The sequence below is a fragment of the Dermacentor silvarum genome, chromosome 8, assembly GCF_013339745.2.
Source record: "Dermacentor silvarum isolate Dsil-2018 chromosome 8, BIME_Dsil_1.4, whole genome shotgun sequence".
Classification (NCBI taxonomy): Eukaryota; Metazoa; Arthropoda; class Arachnida; order Ixodida; family Ixodidae; genus Dermacentor; species Dermacentor silvarum.
Genome location: NC_051161.1, coordinates 146,216,777 through 146,233,970, shown reverse-complemented (window position 1 = coordinate 146,233,970; position 17,194 = coordinate 146,216,777). Strand labels below are relative to the sequence as shown.

Genomic DNA, 17,194 nt, shown 5'->3' with positions numbered 1-17,194 from the left:
GAACATCAACGTTACCGCACTGATCGTCAATTCTTAGATAAGCTACGGCACCATAAGCAATAGAACTGGCATCAGAAAATACGGGAAGCTCGAAGCTTGTAGGCTTGTTCAATAATAACTTCAGCTCACACCTGGGAAGTGAGAACACCGGAGAGCATTTCAGCTCATCAGACCAAGTTCCCCATTCGTGCCTAAGTTGCTCAGGCATAACTTCTTCCCACGCTGTGCCGTGCTCCCACAATCTTTAAAGAGGACTTTCATCCTAGCGACGAGCCGTGATAGCCACCCTAATGGATCGAAAATCACATATCTTGGTGACATTCTTTTTTTCGAGAAGCTGCAACAGAGATTCCATGTTTAGAATAAGCTTGTCAGCAGCTGTGTCCCATAGCAAACCAAAACTTTCGTATGAGCATTGCTGAGACAGAGTCCAAGCCATCAGTGATGTACTGTCTTAGCTCATCATCATTGGTGGACCATATTTGCAGCTTCAAGCTCGCTTTGCTCAGGATGAGATTCACTTCTTTATAAAGATGGAACGCTTCTGTTGAAGGAGGAACTCCTGTGACAAGATCGTCAACGCAGAAATTATCGGCAAGTTGCATGGCAGTTGATTTACGCGCAGGATCGACGTGCTTGAAATGATACTGCAGCGTCGCTGTTAAGAGGAATGGACTTACTGTATTTCCAAATGGCACTCGTGTCCACCTATACTCCACTATTTTAGGCACATGTTCACTTGACATTGGTGTGCTGTAAAACCATAAAAACCGCAAGGCGTCGCGATCAGGCTCTTGAATGCCGATTTCAAGAAACGCCTTTTGTACATCTGCACCAATTCCAATCTTGTGTAGTCTGAAATTCACAACCAGTTTAACCATGTTGTTGTTGATCTCGGGTCCTTTTTCTAATAATTCGTTCAGAGACGCTGCTCCATGTGTGTGTGACGAGGCATCGAAGACCACCCTCAGCCGTGTCGTCGAGGATGATTCCCTTATAACGGCATGGTGCGGTATGTAGTAACATGTCTCTGCCGCGTCTTTTCCGTTGACTCTTTCAGCGTGATCATCCGGGTCATACTGCCTGATCTTGTCGTACTGCTGAAGAAGCTCCTCGTTACTACCAAATCGCCGCAATAGACCGTGAAGGCGTCGAACCGCAACAATTCGGTTGTTTGCTAGGTATGTGTTGACGGGCTTGCACGGTAGTGCTACTTCGTACCTCCCGTTGTTGAGTGCTATGTTCTCCGTGATTTGCCGGACCACTTCACTTGCATGCGCTTCGTTGGTAGTAAGGTCAGAAATGCCTAGGCTGTCTAGATCCCAGAAGTGCTGTAAGGTTTCAGACATGTCAGTCTCTGTGCAACTCGTGCGAACGACACAAACGTGCGCGCGGACTTCTTTAAAAGTGCGACCGTCGCATGGCACAGGTCCTTGAAATGTCCAACCAAGCTTGTTGTTGATCGCCGCTAGTCCTGTCACTTCTTCGTGCGACCAAACATTGTTTAGCACGAGCTTGCACATTTGGTCGGCTCCAATGAGCAAGCTTATTCCGACGTCTGTTTTCAGGCCAGGAAGCGATGCGAAGTCAGCAATAAACTTATTTTCAGTAGCCAGCTTCAGCACAAATGACTGTGACTGTGGAGGTTCAAGCAAGTGATCGCAGATAAAGGGAACCTCCAAAGCCTCGATTTTGTGCTTGGAGCTGTCATATTGGCTCTTCAAACTCACCTTAACCATTAACCAAGTTGAGCTGCTCTTTTGGCGCCCAGATTGAACCACCCAACGCTTTCATTTCGACATCTACCTTCTTTCAGTGTTGGCAGGCTTAGTTTTCTGGTATATATTCTCTGATAAACGTTCTCTGGCTCCCGTTGTCCAGGACCCCTCTCATATAGCAAGAGCTGCAGTCACTCAGAGCCCATACTCGGAACGTCTGCCTAATACGTCATTTTCAAGCAAATTGCTTGTAGGTGCCTGTGCGGCAGCACGTAAGCTCGGGGTTTGTCGTACACTCGGTTTCTGCGTGCTAGCGCCGTTGGGGTCACAACATCTGTTGCGCACTTTACAGGTAGCGCAACGGTTGTTGCGTCGGCAATCTTTCCAGCGGTGGCCTGATATCGTGCACTTGGAACATATGCCTGACTTGCCCAGATGGCTCTTCCTGTCAAGCAGGCTTAGTGTAGAAGCGCACATTTCCGTAACGTGTGTGGGTTAAGGCAGAAAAACAAGTACCTTTTGCGTTGCTGGATTCGTTGTGCAAGAAGTAGGTGGTAGGCGCGGCACAGGGCTACCTTTCACGCATTCCATCGTGCCTTTCGCATACGCAGTACTCCTGGTGACCAAGTTTTTCACGGGCTTCGACCTCCAGTCGTATATAATCAAATATTATATACTTTGACGACCGTACAACTTATGAAAACTGGTGCCTGTTTCGGAACAAGCTAAAAGAAATTCGAAGCTGCTTGCGTGCCTAAAGTAACAATAACTTCTAGAATAGATGACCCATGGTTCACCCGAGACGTGAAACGTTCCCTTAACAAGAAGGAAAGGATTTACAGGAAAGCGAGTCGCTCAAACTGTCCTCAAGATTGGGCAGCCTACAAAAACATTGCAGTTTTAACACAAAGTGTCAGACAAATACTTTAATGATACGCTCCTTCACCTTATGAAAACGGACCCTAACAAATATTGGAATATCGTGAACCCTAAAAGTATCCACTCATTACCGGTATTGACGAGGGAAGACGGCAGCACTTTAGCGGTTGAACAATGTGCCGAAAAAATTAATAAACACTTCACTGAAGTATTCACTAACGAACTTCCACTAAATGATTCGCTGTCGCTGTCGCAGCTGTCCTTTTCGCACCCTTTCCCAGCAATCCTGATTACGGAAAACGGCGTTGCTAGCGCCGTCAATCGGCTTCCTCACAAAACCAGTCCCGGACCCGATGGCATCAGCGCCAAACTACTTAAGTTAACCTGCCACCATTCAGCTAACCTGCTTGCATCAATCTTCCAGCAATCCCTTGATTCTGGCTGTATACCGGACGACTGGAAATCTGCATATGTAGTTCCTATATTCAAATCCGGCAGCCGCAATCAGCCTAACAACTACAGACCGATTTCACTTACGTCCATTTCGTGTAAGGTTCTAGAGCACATCATATACTCCGAGGTGATGGGTCATCTGAGCCGTAACAATTTAATTCTCAACACCCAGCATGGTTTCCGCGAAAAATTATCATGCCGGACCCAGCTTTTCGAACTTGTGACAGACCAGCCCACAGCCCTACACAGTCCGCCTACATCGATGCCATTTTCACAGACTTTTCAAAGGCTTTCGACCGTGTTCCTCATAATCGACTAATGTTAAAAATACGTAATCTGGGTCTCGAGGAGAGAACGACTGCTTGGATCGAAGAATTTCTAAACAGTCGGTGTCAGTCAGTTAAACTTAAGGAGTACATATCTAAACCGACACGAGTAACATCTGGGGTGCCGCAAGGGAGTGTGCTGGGTCCTCTTCTATTTTAAGTATACATCAATGAAACGTTCCCTTAACTCTCACTTTATCATGGCTTCGGAATTTCCTTTCACTTCGCAAGCAGTTCACGATTGTTAATAACACTTCCTATCACTCTTCCTACGTCCTTTCTGGCATTCCACAGGGCAGCGTTCTAGGCCCGCTTCTTTTCCTTATCTATATAAATGACCTGCCAAATAACATATCAAGTATTAGAATCTTTGCTGATGACTGCATGTTATACAGAGCAATAAACAGTCCCGACGACCACCTGATCCTTCAAGACGATCTCAACATTATCTCTATCTGGTGTAGCACCTGGCTCATGACCCTAAATACTAACAAGTGTAACATTATTTCTTTCGGACGTAAGCGTGACGTTTCCATTTTTTCCTACCACATACAGGGAGACAAGCTTTCGCGGGCATCATGTTATAAATATCTTGGCGTTTACCTTTCACCAGGCCTCTCCTGGTTTCAAAATATCACTGCTACGCGCGCGAAAGCCTCAAAATCTTTAGGGTATCTACGACGAAACCTCCGTCATTGCCCCTCAAACGTTCGCAAATTATCCTATTTAACTTTCGTCCACCCACAACTTGAATATGCCTCATCTGTTTGGTCCCCTTCCACTCATTATCAAATTAACATGCTTGAAGCAGTTAAGAACAGAGCCGCCCGTTACATTTCAAAGAACTATGACAATCATTCAAGTGTGACTCAACTTAAACATGATCATTCCCTTCTACCATTGGCCATCCGCCGTCAAATATCTCTCCTATGCCTGTTTCACAAGTACGTCTACAGCAATAAAATAGCCTCGTTACACCTTGAACGCCCCCTTTTCACGTCACGCAGGCTACATAATCACTCAGCTTCATGCGCATCTTTGGCAATGCGAACGCTTTTAACACATCCGCACTTCCACAAGCCATCCGCACGTGGAATGATCTTCCCGATGATATCGCCTGTGATAATAACCTTAACACATTTCGCCAGAAGCTTGAGGTACATATTTTCTGTTGAATAGTGCTGGAACATGGTCTCGTCGTTTAAGTTCTTTTGTTTATTTTGCGATGTGTTGCGTTTTTGTTAGTTTTTTTTCTTCACTTGCACTCAAATGCTGTTTCAGTGCTTATTTCGGAAACGTATTCTGTTGTGCAGCATACATTTTTTTTCTTCACTTGCGTTTTACATTTTGCACTTTACTCTGTGGCGTTGCGTTTTGATGTTTACTTGCATTGTAACCCTGTTTTTATACTAGTTTGCGTGTGCTTTCATTGTATTAAGTAAACCCCCCCCCCTCCTTACTGAATGCCCTTTGGGCCTGTAAGGTATTTTTAAATAAATAAATAAATAAATGACATAGCCTCTAACATAAGTTCGTCAATCCGTCTTTTCGCGGACGATTGTGTTATTTATAAGAAAATAACTTGCATGGCCGACGTCGCAAAACTACAATCTGATCTCTCAAGGTTAAAGGAATGGTGCAGTAATTGGCAAATGGAAATTAATCTCGAAAAAAAAACCAAACACTTAAAGTTTACTAACATTTCTTCTGCATGTTCAAACTCTTATAAAGTAGATGACATAGTAATAGAAAAAGTCACGTCATTTAAGTACCTAGGCGTCATACTTACTTCCGATTTAAGTTGGGCTGCCCACATCGAGCATGTTACCAATAAGGCTTTCAAGAAGCTCGGCCTACTTAAACGACGTTTGCATTTCAGTAATAAAGATACAAGACTGCACGCTTTCAAATCATTGATTCGGCCCTCTCTAGAATATGCTTCTATCATATGGTATCCTCACCTGACAGGCCTTACTAACATGCTCGAAATGGTACAGAACAAAGCCGCGCGGTTTGTCACGTCATCCTACTCACGTTTCATAAGCGTTGTTTCATCACTAAAAGCTGAACTTAATCTACCTACGCTTGTCATGCGCAGGCGACATGCTCGACTATCGTTTTTTTACTCACTTTACCACAGCAACACAACGTTCGCCCAATCGCACATTTTTCCAGCCCCTCATACTTCAACCCGTCTCGATCATGCGCTCAAAGTATCACCCATTTTCGCCCGGACGAAGAAGTACCAAAATTCGCCTTTAGTATTGTGCATTAACAAATGAAACTCCCTGCCGTCCAACATCGCCGAGATATCAGATGCTTCAATGTTTCACTTAGCGCTGCTGGGCTATTTACAAAATGGAAAACATTCCTGTCCTGTATCTGCCTGTCTTTGTTTCACATACGGTATTTGTACGCTATATGTATGCAGTGTTCTTTCCAATGTATTGATGATCAGTGGTTTAACGGCCATGTAACAAATCGCTTTGTACTCGTTATCAATGTATTTCCTAGATTATTTTTTTTGCTATTCTGGACACCTTGGTTCAAATTAACTTGCTGTTTCTTTTTTCTTTTGTTGTATTATTGTCTTCTATTTACATTGTTTATACATTATATTTATGTACTCACCTGAAGTCCCCTCCTATGTAATGCCCACTAGGGCCTATAGGGTATTGAAATAAATAAAAAAATAAATGAATAGCTGACGCAGCTCCGTCTCTGACGAGTGGGTCTCGTCGTGTTTCGTAGTAAGCTCCGTCGCTTGTTCCACCACGATGCCATTGGGGATCACTTTCGTTAGAATCTCGACGAGCTTCGCAGCGTATGAAAGCTCCGATCGTCCAAGAGCCTTAAGACCTCTCACGTTAATATGTACGGTATCCAGGAGATTCCTCATAGCAGTCACGTCAGTAGAAAACCTCACTGGTCTCAGCATTCGAAGCTTCTCCAAGTACTTCTGCTCAATGATCCTCACGTTGCCGAAGCGGTTGGTTAGAATTTCGATGGCATCTCCATATGATGCGTCCGTCACTTGCATTCTCTGGATCGCTTTGGCCGCTGGTCCAGCCAAAAGCGTTTCAAGTAGTGCAAGTGGTCGACGTTCGTTAAACTGGAATTTTCGTGGACGGCATGCTGGAACATGTCCGATAAGTGCTAGCCTAGCCTCACTCGTTATGGTGCGCGTGTTGAATGTTGCCAGGTTCAGTTTCCATTGGCGGCCACCGTTGCACTGTTCCATTGAAGTGAACCAAGTCGAGCTTCGGAAGTGGAGAAGCGCCGCCAACCGGTCTAGTGCCAACCGGTCACAGGGCGCACGATGTCCTGAGATCGTGCCTGAAGCTGAGGCGTCGTTAGGTGTCGGTAGGCCGCGATCCGCGGTCGTTTGAGACTGAAGCTGTTCGATGTGATGACAGAGAAGGGACAACGTGGCTGCCGCGATGTCTTCATAATCGGCGACCGAGATGTAGTCTTCGGATGCTTGCTCGTCCGTGAAGTAATTCTCCATCTGTTTGTTGAGCCACCTTAGTCCGTCGTTGCAGTTGTTCAGTCTGTCACGCAGCACTCGAAGCGCCCGAGCGCTAAACTGACTCGATCCCATAAGTTGGCTTGCCTCGTTTCGGAGACGCGTGTGCAAAGCTCGTTGGGTCGCTCGCTTGCCCTTGATCCGCTCCATCTTCGTTGCCGGCGAAGTCCTTTCTGGGTCGAGTCGCTTGGATCACAGAGTCCCGGGTTTATCGGCAACAGAAAATACAAAACAAAGGAGTCTTTGCAGTAGAAGGGCGGAAAAGGGGAAGTTTATTGCCCGAGGGACAGTAGCAACGCGTCAATACTGGCCGTTCGAATCAGTCCAGCCGTGCGAGATCCCGAGCGAGCCACTTGCGCTCAGCGCGCTAGTCCCCGTCATCGCCCTCTTCCTCTAATATTTAACACCTGCATAAATGACAGGTTGGTGACGTCAGAGCCTGGAGCCTCTTACTACGCTGTCTGTCATAGGCCAAGTGGCACCTCATAGAAGTTAGGGCTCTTAAGTCAACTTCACCATAATGGTTGGCACCAACGTTAAGACAAGTTTACCAGCCTCATAAGAACACACGTTGAAGTGAACGTCAGAATACTGCACAGCAACCTACACGAAGCGCATAGAGATTCAACATTCTAGCTGGTTTCGGATCAAATCGGTGCAAGCCGTCAATCTTGCAACACTGACGCACTTGGTTCCTTGGTTCGGAGCAGTCACTGCACACACACACACACACACACACACACACACACGCACACGCACACGCACACGCACACACGCACGCACGCACGCACGCACGCACGCACGCACGCACACACACACACACACACACACACACACACACACACACACACACACACACACACACACACACACACACACACACACACACACACACACACACACACATATATATATATATATATATATATATATATAGTACGAGGCCACGGCCGGTGCGGTGGTATCCAAGCGGTGCCCGACGCCGTTCTTTAAACAAGCGAATGCGGCTTCGCAGTACGAGCGAGTGCGGCTCAAGAGCAACAGTCCGTTAAAATTCCGCAGGACTTTAGGATGATGTAAAACGTGATCGGCGTATTTTTATCTTCACTGCAAGACAAGGGCCTCTCGCGGCGCTCGCTAATTACCCCTGACTGATTCCTGACTGATTCCTGACTGACTAATTACCCCTGACTGATTCCCATAGCTGATTCCAAGTTATGCCTGCAAATTTATTATTTCATTACCCCGCACAATTTTCAGCCGTCCTCAAAAGCACTTGCTCACCCTCAACGCTTCCGGCCCTTCCAATTACGCGGCCATCCCAGCTCCAATTTTTCCTATTAATTTCAACTACCACTACACACATTTGCTGTATGATCCACACTGCTCTCTTCATCTCTCTTAGCGTTAGGCCTAACGTTTCTCGTTCGATGGATGGTTTGAGCGGCGCTTAACTTATTTTCAAGCTGTACTGTTAACCTCCACGTTTCTGCCTCATATGTTAGTAGTTGAAGAATGGGATGATTGTACCCTTTTCTTTTTAACGACAGTGGTGAGCTCAAGGTCACGATTTGCTAATGCCGGCCGTGTGTTCTCCGATCAATTTTCATTCTTCCGTAAATATCCGCCTCATGATGATTGACCTGTGGGTAATTGACCTAGTAAACTCACTCCTGTATAGGTCTGGTTCGATTGACAGGTTCTTTACCATTACATTTGTCTTCTGCACGTTATTCTTCAGCCTACTCTTACACTTCTTCGTTTAGGGTCCTGAATCAATTGTTACAATTAATGCCAGTGTTGCTGAACAGAGCAATATTGTCGGCAAGCTGAAGGTTGTTGAGGTATTCGCCTTTATCGTCGCTCCTGGTTTCTCTCAGTTCAATAGCTTCCATATTTCTAAGCATGCAATGAATATCACTGGAGAGATTGTGTCTCGTTGCCTGACCGCTTTCTTGAAATGTACTTCTCCGCGTTTCTTGCCGATAATTAAAACATCTGAAGCCGCATGTTTGGCAGAGTCGAAGCATGAGAATTTGCTGATACGTGCGCTGTGGCTGAATGGAAATATGGTAGTCACACATAAATAAAAATTGTTAGTTCTCAGCCGCATGCTGCAAGCACCATTGCTTTGATGTAAAATAAGTTCAGTCCTTCAGTACAATCAATATGATACGCACTTACACCGCTAATTATACACAAATGTCGTAGCTTAGGCCAAACACACTGAATTAAGTGATCGAACTGTGCTTCGTCGGAAGAGCACGCAAGTCAGCGCAATTCGAGTGACGTAAACGCTTATCTTGCGGATGCGACGCGTTTTAGTGACCACGCTATGCGTCGTGCGCGCTTCACATTGTTCACTTCGCGATACCGGGCCACTGTGGCCGGTTTTTGTTTTTTTCATGCGTCACGCTGACTTGACTTCTGCGCAACAAACGCGGACCACCGTAGGACTGTCGCCGGCTGGAAGAAAATTCTCGCACAAACGCGTACGAAGGGATTCTTAAGTGAGAGGAGGAAACTATAGAAAGAACATTGCACGAAGCGAATGAAAGACGTGAGTGACGTCATCTTGCTCATGACTGATGTTTGTTTGGGGCTTAGAATAATTATCTCCAGCCAATTATAGGACGATGATGGTTGTCGTTTGCTGTCGATTTTCCTTGTCGTCTGGTCTTCTTATGCATGGCTTGTTGCCTTTTACTGGCATTGTGCATATATACAAAACAAAAAGTGTTGTGGCGTTTTGTGGGCGTTATGCGGCGCACTATTTTACCAAGAACAAAGTCTCCAGTGTCCGGTGATTCTCGTCAATGTGTGTGCGTGCGTGCGTGTTTGAGCCTAACTCTTGTTAAATCAGTCCACATGATTTTTCTTCAATGGTGGTACGTGATGTACGTCATCGCATTGACGCGACGCTCTATGCATTGCCGCACGACTCGCCACTTGAGGTACTTTCCTTGTATTCGCGGGCTTCTTTCACGCTTGTAAAAACATTTTTACGTAGCGCGTACTCAGCAACAAAAAACTGCCTCGGGAGTTTTTTACGTTGCTCTACAATTTTCTCATTGACACGTTTTATCTAATAATATTTCAGAAGTTGAATCATTGATAAGGACTAATTATCTAATTAGGCGTAATGCAAAAATATCGGGGTATCTCGAAGCGCTGGTAAACAAAATTATCTTGTTTTTGTCCAGACACATTGCATTAGCATAGTTTTAAATCTTCGGTGATGATAGTTGGGACACCCTGTATATGTTGTTTTCTTTTTGCCACGCTGTATGCTCTGCACATTTGTTCGAGGATATTTGCCTCTTTGTGCGGCACTAGGCCATTTTGGCGTTACTACGCTTGCAAACTGCGCCATTTATTGAAAGCAATATTACTAGAAAGTTTTAGGGAAGTGGTAACCGGCAAAGAAGTTCGCAGTAGACGCAGTGAGGGCGCAGAGCGCGAGCTAAACCAGAGTTCGTCATTTTCGGCAGTCTTCTCAACGGTGAATGTTCTTGAATTACGGGTCTACTTTAGCTTTCATTGCCGTTTTTATTCTTAATTTTTTTCAGATGCGGAGTCCACTGAGCACCACCATCGACCATGGACTTTTCTTCGGTCGAGAAGCATTGGTCGTCTTTGCGTCACTCGCAGCAATCTTGATGGCCGTCGTGGCTATCGTACTACTGCTTATGTCCATGCACCAACCAACCCTCAAAGATCTGTGCATCGCGGAAGACTGTCACGTTCATGCAGCACTACTGGACAACGCCATAAACCAAAGCATCGATGCCTGTGAAGACTTTCGCGCTCACGTTTGTTCCAAATGGTCGCCACCGGGTGAGAGGAGGCAGCTTCGAGACTTTGACACGTCCGTCTTGGAAGACATGGTGTTTTCTTGGCTATTCGGCTTAGAGGAGACCCTCCTGAAAGGCTCGCAAAAGTTCCCAGTAGGCCACAAAGCGTTACTGATGTTTCAATCCTGCATGAGCGCTTCCTCCGAGTACGGCTCAACGCTGGACCAATTTCTCAAGTTTATCGAAGAACTCGGCTTGTCCTGGCCAGAACGTCCTAAGCAGCAGATCGATGCCCTGGAGGTGCTCCTCACGTTGGCTCACGAATGGCACGTCGAGTTCTGGTTCTCCGTGCAGATCGTTCTGTATGGTCAAGGGACAAGGGAATTCTGGCGACTCTCTTTGGAACCCGCTCCCCAGCTGCCCTTCTACCTCCAGCACCATCGCAGCGTCATCAACTCTGGGGGATACTACGAGTACTGGAGCCAGTTCTATACGGCATTCACCAACAGTAGCCCGGTCAACAGTGAGCGGCGAGCCACAGAGGCTGCCCGCCTAGAGGGCGACATACTCGAGGCTCTCAACCAAGCCCTTCACGTGTCGCCCAGAAGAGCAGCGTGGTTCCCCCTTGGAGAAATGGAAGTGTACACGCCGAGCATAGATTCCTACCGGTGGCTGGAATGTCTGCAGAAGGTCACCAACATGGACCCCGCGCTGAAGCAACGGGACGATGTTGTCGTCAGCAACAGGAAGTTCCTGCTCACTGTGGGGGAGATTTTCGGCAACTATTCGAACGAGCAAATTCTGGCGTTTCTAGCGTGGCAATTCGTTGAGCACTACGGTCCGGTTGCCGACAGTCGCCTACTATGGACGAGGTATGGAGACCAGACGATAGCCGATACACTGAGACCAGCATTTTGCGGCTTTCACATCGAAGTGGCCTACAAGGCAGTGTTACTGGCAATGCAGTTTGCGCTCAAAATAACGAAGGAAGATCGGTTGCAAATATACCGAGAATTCGCCGCCTGAGTTCGAAAGCCGTGCACTTGGTGAACTCATCTGCGTGGCTGGACTCTGAGAGTAAGGATTCAATGGCAGCCAAGCTTAGAAGACTTGAGTTGGAGATCTGGCCTCCGGCGGAGTACTTGACCAACGAAAGTCTCGAAAAGGTATTCCATACTTATCCCGAACACGAGAAAACGTTCGGAAGCTACTGGATCAAATCTATTCAGAGTCTGCGCACCACGAAGAAGGATTCGCTATACAAACGTGTGCGTAGGCTGCCGCTGAACTACGCACAGCCCTATTTCGTACACGACAATTTCAATAACACCGTTAGCGTGGCCATCGCTGCCGTCACCCGCCCACTGTTCTACAGTAAGGGCACACGTGCCATGTTCTACGGCGGCATAGGATTCTCGATTGCGCTTGAAGTGGTCAAAGCACTCGACCGAGAAGGCCTTCGCTGGGATGCGGCTGGTAATGTCCACTCAGTCATCAGCAAAAACTCGAGTGCGGCCTTTGATGCGAGAGATAGCTGCCTCAAGAACAGCGAAGAACGCGATGACAGTTTGTTTCCCGAGATCCCGGCGATGGAGATTGCCTACTCCGCGTTTTTGGATGCCACGAAGGAAGCTGAGAAAGAACTTCCCATCAGCCACAATTTCACGGAAACACAGGTGTTCTTTCTGACCATGTGCTATATGACGTGCAGTCTAAAAGGCGTCATTAATCCCTTCTCGGCCAATTGCAACAAACTTGTGCGAAATTCCTTAGCTTTCGCAAAGGCCTTTGCCTGCCCGCTTGGATCCAAGATGAATCCATTGAAGAAGTGCACTCTGTTCGGATAGATAGAATGGTGCCCCAAAAATACTTTCGATTATTGTCGCCCTGAATGATTACGCTCAGCTTTTCATTAGCATATTTCGAAGTACTGAGAGCCATATTGTGGTTGATGTCGCTCGTGCTTGTCGATTTTGTGAGTTCTTTAATCCTTTGGTGAAATCTGGTTTTAAATATGCAAATACAGTTAACAGGGAGAGGTCGAGACACTCATCATCACGACAATGACTGGTTTAAAACCATGCAATGTTGTTTGGCGTTACGAAGTGCCGTGCTGCCGTCTGTGCACCTCCACGAAATACCTTAACGCTCGATACTTTTTTATATTCGAGACAGCACTTTCTCACCATTCCGTGCACTTTTCGCGACATCGTCGAGAGTATGTTTACAGCCTTATTTCATGTGACGTCAACTAAACACAGATAATGGCAATAAAAGCTACCCATACGCCCTGAACTTCACTACAATGTTTGTCTCAACGGCGTTATCACTGTTTTTGATAAAAAACAGCCTGTTTGCTGTACATGATTTATCATCCTTAAGAGCGTTTAGGCATGGCACTGCAAACACAGCGATGATTACTTCCGTGCTTTTTAGAGGCTTCCCCAAAAAGCAGCCACGTTTTTTCGTTCATGGTATCAGGTGAATGTGCTAGGATAATTGCCGTAAGCACTCCGCGGCAGCTTTTCTTGAGTCATAACGTGATACTTGATTTGTTGGTAAAATTTACGAAAGTCGCACAGCGGCTATGAGAGACAGCGTTGTGAATGGCTCTTGATTTTGACGGATCGATTTCGTTAAGCCGCCCCCCTTTAGTTCCGAAGCAATATTCCTATCCTTGCTCATGGGCTATTGCAGCAACTCCAATTGGAGAAAAGATGCGTCTAGATGTTACGATGAACACATGAACAAGTTGGTTTTGCACCTTGCGGCATAAGGCACGACACAAGGATATTGCGAAATATCTAAAAGAACTTCTTCTTGGGAAAGTTGGTGCTGATATTTAATGCTAGGTATACGTCACTGTGGCGCGAAGTGCATTTTGTGAAAAGGGGACAGAAGAGAGGAGACAGGGAAGCGCCAAACTTCCAACTGTTTAATGACAGCGTCACAACATACAGAAAAAAAGTTAACTTCCGGCCGTCCGAAGAGAGCCAAGGTAAGACTGTGACGCGTGGAATCGCTTTACTTTGCCTGAAATCGGCTCTGCGCAAGTCGTGTATACATATGATTCAGGTTTTCGCAAGCAGTTTGAGAGACTTTTAAGGGCTGGCTTCCCTCAGTCTGTCTTAAATTCTGTGATTGAGTCCCTGCTGCAAAAGTTGAAAGCTACCACTGCCAATGTGAAAGCGCACTCGAAGAAAAGGGAGCGTGTTAAGCCAGATGTAGTCCCATATGTTCACCGTTTGTGCCATAACCTCAAGAAGGTGGCTTCCAGACAGGGGCGGATCCAGGTTTTTTCTGAGGGGGGGGGGGGGGGTCAACTTTTGTCGAGGATGATGATTATAATGATGATGATGATGATGATAGCAGCCTCTCTCATTTACCGAAATTCACCGTTTCTGCTCACGATAAACCCGCGTTTTATACGGCTAGAGCAACACCTGTAGCCCGCCGTGGTGGCTCAGTCAGCTCAGGCGTTGCGCTGCTGAGCACGAGATCGCAGGATCGAATCCCGGCCGCGGCGGCCGCATTTCAATGGAGGCGAAATGCAATAACGCCCGTGTGCTTACGTTGTAGTGCACGTTATAGAACCCCAGGTGGTCAAAATTAATCCGGAGCCTTCCACTACGCCGTGCCTCATAATCAGAACTGGTTTTGGCACGTAAAACCCCACAAAGATGAAGAAGCCCTATAGCGAAGCCAGGTATCAGTTTCTCCGAGCTTATAGGAAAATGACATTACCCAATACAGCCATGTGCTTGGCGGCTGTGCCTGATAAGACAGGGTGTTCAAAACAAAGCTTGATGCTTTTCTTAAAATTAGGCACTGGGAGGCACGCGAAGACCACCTGTGCAATTAAGTTATGTGGCCAGGGGGGCACAAAGTGAGATGATAATTATCGCTGTGAGCAGCCCAATTAACTAAAATTGAACAATTATTTTTTGTCGACTGCAGTAAGTGGGTATGTTTGTATTGAAAACTTAGAGGCAGTCGTGTTTCTACACAGTATCAGTCGGAAGAATTATTCTAGCGTGTTCGTACTTCGAGATATCCGATTCCAAATTTCAATTGTACTGCGCAGAGTTATCGACTCGACGCGACAGCGGTTTGTGCTTTGCGTTGCGGTGGAAGGGAGGCATATTGAACATTTTTAGGGCATTGACATCTTGATGGGTGAAGTGTTGTCATGAAATTTGTGCATGACAACACCAAATTTAAAGCGGCAGTATGAAATATCCGTTAGCATAGCTAAAAAGGTTTCTGCTGTTGATGGTACCGTTGTTGCTTTTGATTTCAATGAAACACAATACTTGGAAATCAGCTGTCACTTTATTTGCGTAGCCCAGGCAAGGACCATGCCCGGTCGTCTAGTCACCATTACGCACGCGCACTGCCCTCCGGCTTCTCTGCGCGCGCCATTATCTCGGCATGGCAGCTGCCGCCATCTTTACAGGCTGCGCGGTCGCGTGTTACGACAGCGGTTACGGGTTCTTCGATTTTTTTTATTTCGCCAGCCGTGAGGGGAAGGGGGACAGTTATTATCTTTGCCAATGCCTCCGCCGCGTTGTCAGACTAAGCGCCGTACCCAACAGCCGCGGCACATCAGGGAGGAGCTTTGCGCCGATCCTCACTCTCTTGCATGCGTAATCATGCAAACGACAATTAAAATTTGTAGTTGGATATCTCGGAGCATAGGCAAATGGGGATCTGCGGCAGTGCCACTGAAAGGTTAAGTTTCACTTCTTTGCGCCTTCTTGTCTGCACTTTTGAATGCAAGAAAAGTCAAGCTATGAGGGAACTGAATTTAGAAACTGTGACTTCGCACTTCGTTGCGACAGAAATCAGCGTGTGAAAAAAAAAATGCTCACGTGATGGTGAGGCATAAATGCTGTGTTACTCGAGGGCGTCTGCTACAGGCGTGACAATCACACTTTTCCACAGTACAGTTTCGGTTTTAGAAGTGAAATTGCCTGGAATTCCTAACCATGCAGAAAGTAGCAGCATCAGCTTTTTGGATGTCTGGAAGCGGTTACTTCGAAGTGAAACTGTGTAGAAACACGACTGCCTCTAACTTTTGAATACAAAGATACACACTTACTGCAGTCAATAAAAAGTTAATTATTCAATTGTAGTCAATTCGGCTGCTGACTAGCGATAATTATCATCTCACTTTGTGTCCCCCTGGCCACATAACTTATTTGCGCAGGTGGGTTTCACGTGCCTCCCAGTGCCTCATTTTAAGAAAACCATAAAGCTTAATTTTGAACACCCGGTATATCTAGCCTGTATTGTTTCTTAAAATAAAATTTGGGATGATCTGTCGCAGGTTCGTTATAAGCGTGTAAGCACGGGTCCATCTTTGGAGTTCTGTTGGGATACCTTGATTTCCTTAAGAAGATTCCTTGTGTTCGGCTGAGACACCTCGTTTGCTTTGGAGCAACGCTCCGCTCCAACGCGGCAACCACTACGCTGGTTGTTTACGATATGCGAATCACCGCGTATGAAGACTCACGACGACACCTACAGGAAGAACGATGTGGCGTAGTAGCCGTGAGCGCGAGCCAGCTAGCGTCTTGATGTTTTGTTTCCCATGCGACGTCATCCTTTTACACAAGGCGCGCATCTGCTCCCGTTTCTCTAACCACGCGACGCCATCCTATGTCCGCGCAATTCCTTTCTCTATGCCCGCGCGCTGGCCGCTGACGTCACGCTCCCCCACTTCGCAGCCGCTGCTCGAGGTTTCGCCCCGCTCCGCGAACACGGCCACTCAGATAAACGGATCCCGCGGCTTTGAGCCTCCTATGCTTAATGCATGACAACTGCGAAATTACAATGAAAAACTTGTAGCATACCAACGGTACTGTGCTCGTACTGGATATTGTCAACGTGTAACTGTGATCACAATTGGTGCTACAGTTTAAAAAAAAAGTCGCCTATGCGTAGTATTTAGTTTAGCTGTTAGTTGTTATTATTTATGTATGAACACTTCATCGAGAGATCTCTTTCATTAAGCAGGTTGATCGCGGAACCGATGACAGCCAATGAGGCAACCGTTGACACCCCAATGGGGAACTAAGTTCATCAGGCGCGAAGGCGCTCGCGCGGACATCGGCATGCTTGGCAAAAGGGACGTCCCCTCGTTCATTCGACGCCACCGACGGTACGAGTAAGGCACGGCCGGCGCCAGGAGGTCCAAGGTGTGCATGAGGAAAAATTACTGCGGCAACCTCGCGACACCACACCCCTACCGAATACAACTAAGCTAGTGAGCGAGCTAGCTTTACTTCTACACTGGCTATTACCACTGGTACTCGCGAAAAAATAATTTTGAAGAATGCTGGTGGCCATATTTTTTGCGACAGGGCCATCCCCCTGTCAGCAAGGGGGCGATGCAGAAATCTGAGGGGGGGGGGGGGGAGTCAGGACATCCGGACATCCCCCCTGGATCCGCGCCTGCTTCCAGATATAGCATTCCGGTTGTTTTTTCAGCTCCCA

The 17,194-nt window shown here is 46.8% G+C and overlaps 1 protein-coding gene across 1 annotated transcript in view; it reads left to right on the top strand.

Annotated features, from left to right (window-relative positions):
* LOC119462477 (neprilysin-1) overlaps window positions 1-11,866 on the top strand; it is a 95,039-nt gene extending 83,173 nt beyond the window's left edge. Inside the window, exon 2 of the mRNA XM_037723822.2 lies at window positions 11,569-11,866. Coding sequence (XP_037579750.2) covers window positions 11,569-11,722 — 154 coding nt within the window. The 3' untranslated portion in view covers window positions 11,723-11,866. The remainder of the gene's footprint in view (window positions 1-11,568) is intronic.
* Window positions 11,867-17,194: the final 5,328 nt, after the last annotated feature.